This window comes from Salvelinus sp. IW2-2015, linkage group LG31, assembly GCF_002910315.2.
Source record: "Salvelinus sp. IW2-2015 linkage group LG31, ASM291031v2, whole genome shotgun sequence".
Taxonomy (NCBI): domain Eukaryota; kingdom Metazoa; phylum Chordata; class Actinopteri; order Salmoniformes; family Salmonidae; genus Salvelinus; species Salvelinus sp. IW2-2015.
Genome location: NC_036870.1, coordinates 28,081,315 through 28,091,052, shown reverse-complemented (window position 1 = coordinate 28,091,052; position 9,738 = coordinate 28,081,315). Strand labels below are relative to the sequence as shown.

The window sequence follows — 9,738 nt, the reverse complement described above, 5'->3', positions numbered from 1 at the left end:
TTAAAAGGTTCCTGGAACTTTCGAAATATCAACTAGAAGTCTTCCGGATGTTTGAAATGGACGGACCAGAAATGTGCAACAGCGCTAAAACATCAGGGAGGCAGCCAAGGTCAAGAGAGCGCGCTTGTTTGAAATGGAAAAGCATTGTGGTAGCTATTGATAAAGAAGAACATCAAGACGAAGCAGCTGCATTATAAGGGGATGTACTGTTGAGAGCTACATCCCATCCCGAGGGGTTCCTGCTGATTGTACAGAGACTCACCCTATTCTTCAGAATGGCAGGACAATCAAGAGTATCAACTATCAAATAAGCGCTGGCTGCAGAACAGAGTGTCCGAGAAGTCAAAGAGATTATGTGCTACTACATTTTTAAAATAATGTTATATAAATCTGGTATATTATCTTCCATACATAAATATATATGATTTTATATGACTATTATTATCTGGTACGTTATACTACTGCTATATACTATGGTATTGTCATCCTCTGAGTTTGACTTGGGACTGTCAAACTAACTAGCGCGTCTTCCTTTTTCCCAGGGAGGGAAACTTGCGCAGGTGGGGAGTACACCACTTACAGGTGATTACAACCTTTTGCACCTCGGCAGATAATCCACCGTTTATGGTTAGTGCCATTTATTACTCGTAGATCTTTTGAAATGATCCTGAAATGTAATCCTAGTTTCTCTTTTCAGCTGCATAAGGAGTCGGCTATTGGAGGTCAATGAGGTTATTCTTGAAAGGCCAAAACTTTTACTGGGAAAGGTGAGGAGCATTTCCATAAGCTTCATTCCAGTTAAAACATATTTTTGGTCAGTCTAGTGCTTCATTTACATGTACCCCATTGAGAAGGTAAATTACATCAGCATGGCTAACTCTCCTACCTGTGTGTATCTGACCAGCCTTCTTAAAATAGAGAGCAAGACAGTCACTAACGGGCTCCTGAGCAGAGAGGAGTACGAGAGCGTCGTCTCTAAACGGACCAGCAGCACCCAGCCTGAGCCATGCTGAGGAATGAAGAGTTCACAGGGACTCGTCACACTCACCTCAGCTGGAGTGACTTTTCCTGGGGCAGCTTTGTTGGAGGGGTCCCTCGTCTCCTTCAGACCCAGCCAGACCTAGGTACCTGCATAAAGCATACCCCTGTCCAGATGTGGATGACAGTGGAGATGGAGGTTCTCTAGCCTCTACCAGGAGTAGGTAGTCCAGTGCAAATACTTTTGTTTGTTTTGTTGTAACATGGAAGAAATTCAGCCAGGTACGTTTTAGGAGATACTTTTTTTTTTAAGCTCTTAATGATTGATGGAATGTGAAATTTAATTTTCTAAAGGAGGAAATTCGTAAGATTTTCCATTACGTCGGTCATTGACTATGTACCAAAATAACTTAAAACAGGGTGGATTGGGTAATTTAAGAAAAATAATGTTTATTTAAATTTGTGTTCCATTTATAATCATTTAACTGTCAAAAGAATAATGGTCCAAAACTAAATCTATTTCTTCACATCTGGGGCTTTACTCAACAGCAGCCGACTTTACCTGCACTAATTCACAACTATCTCTAAAGCTTAATATGGTGGTTTAGTCTTCACACAAACCATTCAGGTTTAGTAGGACCAGACTCATCATCTCTGTGGATACAGATATCTATGCTTCAAGTACCATAATAATACAGCGTGATACACAAAAGCCTACAAGGCAGTCTTAGACTGCATCCCAAATGATACCCTATTTGATATATATAGACCACTACTTTTGAACAGAGAAACTAAAAATAGTGCACTATATTTGTATTTAATTTAACTAGGCAAGTCAGTTAAGAACAAATTCTTATGGGCCTCCCGAGTGGCGCAGTGGTCTAAGGCAGTGCTAGCTGTGCCACTAGAGATTCTGAGTTCGAGTCCAGGCTCTGTCGCAGCCGGCCGCGACCGGGAGACGCATGGGGCGGCGCACAATTGGCCCAGCGTCGTCCGGGTTAGGGGAGGGTTTGGCCGGCAGGGATGTCCTTGTCCCATAGCACACTAGCAACTCCTGCGGCGGGCCGGGTGCAGTCCTCCGACACATTGGTGGGGCTGGCTTCCGGGTTAAGTGGACATTGTGTCAAGAAGCAGTACCACTTGGTTGGGAAGCACGGCTCTCGACCTTCGCCTCTCCCAAGTCTGTACGGGAGTTGCATCGATGAGACAAGACTGTAAATACCAATTGGATACCACGAAATTGGGGAGAAAAAAAAGGGCTAAATAATAATAATTCGTATTTACAATGACGGACTACCAAAAGGCCACCTGCAGGGACTGGGATAAAAAAAAATACAAATATAGGACAAAACACACATCACGACAAGAGACAGCGCTACATAAAGAGAGACCTAAGACAACATAGCATGGTAGCAACATGACAACAACATGGTAGCAACACAACATGGCAGCAGCACAAAACATGGTACAAACATTATTGGGCACAGACAACAGCACAATGGTCAAGAAGGTAGAGACAACAATACATCACGCGAAGCAGCCACAACTGTCAGTAAGTGTCCATGATTGAGTCTGAATTAAGAGATGGAGATAAAACTGTCTAGTTTGAGTGTTTTGCAGCTCGTTCCAGTCGCTAGCTGCTGCGAACTGAAAAGACAAGCGACACAGGGAGGTGTGTGCTTCGGAGACCTTTAACAGAATGTGACTGGCAGAATGGGTGCAGTATGTGGAATAGGTTGCCATTTGGGACGTACTTTTACTTACAAGTACACTTCATAAGGAACAGCTTCAAAACCACAGTTCATTTGACTCATGCGCTGGACCATCAGTCTTTTAGATAGTTCTTCTGAAAACATGGATAAAACAGTATACCACATATACACGGAAAATGATTCAATACATTACAGAGAGTAGAAAGTCAGTCGGATAAAATTGTCTCTGCTGAAATAGAGCCATAATAAGAACTTTATGTGTCAGTCAGTTTATACAAGCTAAGTGGCATAATTCAGTGATTAAACCTTCAATTTACTCTCTTATTTGGCATCAAAGTGAGATTGCATTAATTACACTCAATAATTGCTAAGCCATGATGCGTTTTGGTTGGTGTACAACAGTGAGAGCAATATCAGCGTTTGTCCTGGTCCCAGATCTGTTTGGCCAGTCTTGCCAACTCCTCATGACAATGGCCATAGGTATCGACAAGACAGCTCAAAACTGAGCTGGGACCAGGTGATCAGAAAGCTGGGGTAACAGCCCAAATCACTGGGTAAGATTCAAAGACGTGATAATGGCATCATGCTCTGGCTTTCATTTCAGTAAATTTCATATCTTCATACATGTGATACATTTGGCTGAGATGTGCTACAGGTTACAGTTACACGCCAAAGTGAATGGGCTGATTACACTGACAGGCACATAAGTGAGCGTTTTTAGTTTTTTTGGACAAAATTGTRTAAGTGAGTGAGGCGMCTGTTCCCCCCCCCCCCCCCCCCCCAGGTGGTTGACAATGGTATGCTCCAGCTCTGTGATAGGTGATACAGGTTAGGGGTCAAAGGTCACTAGACTGGACTACTTGCTCTCCAGGAAGGTGAGGTTGGCCATATGCTTCTCCAGGGACTTGACCCCGAAGCCGTTGCTGTTCTTGCCGTTGAGCGCGCCGTCTTTGACGGGCGTGGACGACTGCCTGTCCCTCCAGCTCTGTGGAGAGTCCAGACTGCTTCTCTCTGACTTATACTGGAGACACAGACATAGGATATGGTAGTTCTTTTTTATATCTAACCAATGTAAAAACATTGGAGAAAATGACCACCATTGACATTCATCTGTCTACTCAAACCCCAGTAAACATTGGTTTCTTGGACAACTTGGTAGATCAGCTGATATCAACTGTGACCTCTCACCTTTCTGACAAGTTTATTACAGACTGGCAGGAGGTAGGTTACCACAGTCATGATGGCTCTAGTGTTCTGAATGGATGAATCCACCTAGAGACAGACAGAAAAATATTCCAAGAACATATCAAGGATGGTTGGTGGTCTTTCTAGAATGTAATATTCATCCTAACAACATAAAGATACCGACTTTTATCCCTGTGGGGAAATGTTGGTAAACCACATGGGAAAGCTGATTGGCTAAGTTTGCTAAAACCAGCTCTTGACAACCACCAGACAGAGCCTCAATTTCCTGCTCCATTAAAAAAGGCCTTTCAGCAATGACCTTTGTTTGATTAAACCACCCTGACAGACCAATAGAAGACTGATCTGTCTGGTTAATGACAACTTGAGGAGAACGCCAATGCCTATATAACCGATCCACATTAATCATAGAAGCTCATTAGTGTGTCCTAAATGGCACCCTATTCCCTACTTTTGACCAGACTCCTGTGGGCTCTGGTCAAAAGTAGTGCACTATATGGGAATAGGGTGCCATTTGGGATGCATACCATGTCATTCTCTAATCTCTCATTCTGACTGTAACCTTCCCCATTAGTAAAAAGTGACCCATGCCAGTTCATCACTGTCCAACTGATTTTAATGGAGGTTAATTAAGCTCAGTGTCATTAAAGTGTTTAATTTTACAATCATGTTTTCATGATTGACCTCTGTAAACCAGTAACAAATGTTTGCCCAATGCTGCCAAATGGGTTGACTTTCTGTTCTTTTTCATTGCAGTTTATCAATACTCCTTGTCAGTTTCGTTTCTGTGCATCGTCTCACTCTTCTCTATAACCACGCCTTTTGTCACATGATAGAACTGTATTCATAGTAATAGAACCCGCCAGTCAATATCTGTATGACTGATAGACTCATTATTTTGCTGACAATTTGAACTAAGAACTTCAAATGAAAGTGGACTTTATTACACAAACAAATACAGTCATTGACAACTAAGGCTGATCCTAATTAGTTGACAGGTCGATTGTTTGGTCGTTAGGCTGTTGGTCGACCGAGATTGTTTTAGTCGAGCAGTAACACGTATATATATATATATATATTCTTTCAAAAACAAGGACATTTCTAAGTGACCCCTGTCACTTAGGAATGTCCTTGTTTTTTAAAGAAAATCTATTTTTTGTCCATTAAAATAACATCACATTGATCAGAAATACAGTGCAGACATTGTTAATGTTGTAAATGACTACTGTAGCTGGAAATGGCAGAGGCATGTTATCGTAAAGAGGCCTGTTATCAGCAACCATCACTCCTGTGTTCCAATGGCACGTTGTTAGCTAATCCAAGTTTATCATTTTAAAAGGCTAATTGATCATTAGAAAACCCGTTTGCAATTATGTTAGCACAGCTGAAAATGTTCTGATTAAAGAAGCAATAAAACTGTCCTTCTTTAGACTAGTTGAGTATCTTGAGCATCAGCATTTGTGGGTTCGATTAACCCCAGAATCTGCGAAAGCCAGCAGCAGCGGGAGGCAAATAGTTGGGTCAGGTAATTTTTTCCTCCCTTCTGGTTATCTAGATCTCTGGCGCCCTCTTGGAGCATTTGTCTTATTTCATAAAACCGTAAACTCAAAACCAACTATATGCATTATTAAAACACATAGGGTGTGTCTATATATGGAAAAGTACACGTTTAAACATTTTGGAACAATCGATTGGTCGAAAGAATAGACGACTTTCGGTCAACCAAGATTTTGTTTAGTCGGGGACAGCACCATTGACAACAACAGCATAGTTCCACATATGTCACTGTAAGGCTGGTGTATCAGTAACAGTACCTTCTGGAAGGTGGCAGTCTTGCCCTGTACCGGCGTCCTCACCCCCATCTGCAGCTGCTGACATAAGCCCATAAGCTTCTCCATCTCAGAAAGCACTACCACCTTCTCTTCAACCATCAGCTGTGAGAGGGAAAAGGAGAGACATTTAATTATGTCAAAATGTGATCACTAAAAAAGTCGCTCTATAAAAACACAGTTAAGGTTTAGGAGTAGGGTTGCATTGCAATTTCTCCAAATTCCCTGGTTTGGAGGATTCCGGATATCCTACTTATTCCCTAATAATTCCATGAATCATCCAACCAGGATTTCTGGAAAACCAGGTAATTTTGAGAAAGTTACCGGAATTTTGCAAACCTATTTAGGTTAGAATGGAGTTTATGCATTAAAATCTCACTGTGCTTGAAGTCTCATGTCAGTTGAAGTTGAAAGTTTACACACACTTACGTTGGTGTCATTAAAACTCATTTTTCAACCACTCCACAAATTTCTTGTTAACAAACTATAGTTTTGGTAAGTCGGTAAGGACATCTACTTTGTGCATGACACAAGTAATTTTTCCCAAAATTGTTTACAGACAGATTATTTCACTTAGAACTCACTGTATCACAATTCCAGTGGGTCAGAAGTTTACGTACACTAAGTTGACTGTGCCTTTAAACAGCTTGGAAAATTCCAGAAAATTATGTCATGGGTTTATTAGCTTCTGATAGGCCAATTGTCATTATTTGAGTCAATTGGAGGTTTACCTGTGAATGTATTTCAATGCCTACCTTCAAACTCAGTGACTCTTTGCTTCACAACATGGGAAAATCAAAAAAAATCAGCCAAGACCTCAGAAAAAAAAAATTGTAGACCTCCACAGATCTGGTTCATCCTTGGGAGCAATTTCCAAACGCCTGAAGGTACCACGTTCATCTGTACAAACAATAGTACGCAAGTATAAACACCATGGGACCACGCAGCCGTCATACCGCTCAGGAAGGAGCAGAGTTCTGTCTCCTAGAGATGAACATACTTTGGTACGAAAAGTGCAAATCAATCCCAGAACAACAGCAAAGGACCTTGTGAAGATGCCGGAGGAAACGGGTACAAAAGTATCTATCCACAGTAAAACAAGTTCTATTTTGACATAACCTGAAAGACCGCTCAGCAAGGAAGAAGCCACTGCTCCAAAACCGCCATAAAAAAGCCACACTACGGTTTGCAACTGCACATGGGGACAAAGATCGTACTTTTTGGAGAAATGTCCTCTCGTCTGATGAAACAAAAATAGAACTGTTTGGCCACAATGACCATCGTTATGTTTGGAGTAAAAAGTGGGAGGCTTGCAAGCCGAAGAACACCATCCCAACCGTGAAGCACGGGGGTGGCAGCATCATGTTGTGGGYGTGCTTTGCTGCAGGAGGGACTGGTGCACCTCCCAAAATAGATGGCATCATGAGGAAAGAAAATGATGTAGATATATTGAAGCAACATCTCAAGACATCAGTCAGGAAGTTAAAGCTTGGTCACAAATGGGTACCCCAAGCATACTTCCAAAGTTGTGGCAAAATGGCTTAAGGACAACAAAGTCAAGGTATTGGAGTGGTCATCACAAAGCCCTGATCTCAATCCTTTAGAAAATGTGTGGGCAGAACTGAAAAAGCATGTGGAGGCCTACAAACCTGACTCCGTTACACCAGCTCTGTCAGGAGGAATGGGCCAAAATTCACCAAATTTATTTGTGGGAAGCTTGTGGAAGGCTACCCGAAACGTTTGACCCAAGTTAAGCAATATAAAGGCAATGCTACCAAATACTAATTGAGTGTATGTGAACTTCTGACCCACTGGGAATGTGATGAAAGAAATAAAAGCTGAAATAAATAATTCTCTGTACTATTATTCGGATATTTCACATTAAAATAAAGTGGTGATCCTAACTGACCTAAGACAGGGAATTTTTTACACGGATTAAATGTCAGGAATTGTGAAAAACTGAGTTTAAATGTATTTGGCTAAGGTGTATGTAAACTTCCGATTTCAACTGTATGCCATTATTTCTATGTTACATCCTTTTTCTAAAATGGATTAAATACTTCCCCCCCATCAATCTACACGCAAAAACAGGTTTTTAGAAATTATAGCAAATTTATCAAATAAAATAAACTGAAATATCACATTTACATAAGTATTCAGACCCTTTACATTGTTGAAGCACCTTTGGCAGCCTTGATTCTTCTTGGGTATGATGCTAAAAGCTTGGCACACCAGTATTTGGAAAGTTTCTCCCATTCTTGTCTGCAGATCATCTCAAGCTCTGTCAGATTGGATGGGGAGCGTTGCTGCACAGCTATTTTCAGGTCTCTCCAGAGATGGACTCTGGACTTGTCCCGAAGCCACTCCTGCGTTGTCTTGGCTGTGTGCTTAGGGTCGTTGTCCTGTTGGAAGATGAACCTTCGCCCCAGTCTGAGGTCCTGAGCGCTCTGGAGCAGGTTTTCATAAAGGATCTCTCTGTACTTTGCGCCGTTCATCTTTGCCTCGATCCTGACTAGTCTCCCAGCCCCTGCCGCTGAAAAACATCCCCACAGTATGATCCTGCCACCACCATGCTTTACCGTAGGGACGGTGCCAGGTTTCCTCCAGACGTGACACTTGGCATTCAGGCCAAAGAATTCAATCTTGGTTTCGTCAGACCAGAGAATCTTGTTTCTCGTGGTCTGAGAGTCTTTAAGTGCCTTTGGCAAACTCCAAGCTGGCTGTCATGTGCCTTTTACTGAGGAGTGGCTTTCATCTGGCCTCTCTACCATAAAAGGCCTGATTGGTGATGGAGGCCACTGTGTTCTTGGACACCTTCAATGCTGCAGACATTTTTTGGTACACTTCCCCAGATCTGTGCCTCGACACAATCCTGTCTCGGAGCTCTACGGACAATTCCTTCAACCTCATGGCTTGTTTTTTGCTCTGGCATGCACTGTCAACTGTGGGACCTTATATAGACAGGTGTGTGCCTTTCCAAATCATATCCAATACATTTAATTTATCACAAGTGGACTCCCATCAAGTTGTCGAAACATCTCAAGGATGATCAATGGAAACAGGATTCACCTGAGCTCAATTTTGATTCATAGCAAAGGGTCTGTTTTTTATAAATTCGCAAAAATGTCAAACCAGTTTTTGCTTTGCCATTATTGGGGTATTGTGTGTAGATTGCTGAGGATTTTTAAATATTTTTTATCCAATTTAGAATAAAGCTGTAACGTAACAAAATGTTGAAAAAGTCAAGGGGTCTGAATACATCTGAAGGCACTGTATTATAATCCTACTACATTAGAATATATCTGTGTCGTACCATTCACAATCTCTGGTAAACATATTTAGGAACATTTTCAGCCTCAGTTGAAAATGTTCAGGCGGATTAGCATAAAGAACTTGATCATTTACAAGAGGGCAGTGCAGCTGCACCACAAGCCTGCTTCATTCCAGAGTGGGGGGGGACTCCATTAGCCAATGTTTGTTTGAAGTAATTAATCAAACGCACGCTGCTGAGCTGAAGTGCTGGATGTGTTGATTATGTATTAGTAGTATGTGTGTATGTGCGTGTATTAGTGTTTGGGTGCACTCTCCGGAGAGCAGGGTTAGCCAGTGTTGATAACCACATTTCCACTTTACCCAGTGACGGATGGCAGTCATGAATGTCTGTCAAAGAGGGACATTTAATTAAACTCCAGGACCTGGGCACTTTGGAAAGAGGGAGGCATACTTCCTTGTTTCTTTGATTTGAGTACAGAGGAAACTGAAACTGGGTGCAGGATTCATTTTCTGCCTAGCGTGGGTGAGGAACGTGCGTGGGTGTGGTTGCGTGCGCGTGTACCAGGGTGGACAAAGTGTGTAGTGAAGAACACAGCTGGAGTCCTTCCTCAGAAAGCACCTGCAGAAGGAGAGAGAGAAATATATATATAAATGAGAGCGAGACAAAGACAGAGAAAAAAACAAAGCATGGCTCACTTTATTGGCAGAACATTCTGAGCCCTGGTCTGGCAGAACATTCTGAA

At 42.0% G+C, this 9,738-nt stretch overlaps 1 protein-coding gene across 2 annotated transcripts in view; it reads right to left on the bottom strand.

Annotated features, from left to right (window-relative positions):
* Positions 1 to 1,417: 1,417 nt before the first annotated feature.
* The window catches only part of LOC111956100 (catenin (cadherin-associated protein), alpha-like 1), a 117,638-nt gene continuing 109,317 nt past the window's right edge, over positions 1,418 to 9,738 (bottom strand). For both annotated transcript variants that reach the window (XM_023976535.2, XM_023976536.2), the window contains exons 16-19: positions 9,558 to 9,614; positions 5,708 to 5,827; positions 3,879 to 3,962; positions 1,418 to 3,711 (exon numbers count right to left, since the gene is read on the bottom strand). In XM_023976535.2, coding sequence (XP_023832303.1) covers positions 3,547 to 3,711; positions 3,879 to 3,962; positions 5,708 to 5,827; positions 9,558 to 9,614 — 426 coding nt within the window. In that variant the 3' untranslated portion in view covers positions 1,418 to 3,546. The remainder of the gene's footprint in view (positions 3,712 to 3,878; positions 3,963 to 5,707; positions 5,828 to 9,557; positions 9,615 to 9,738) is intronic.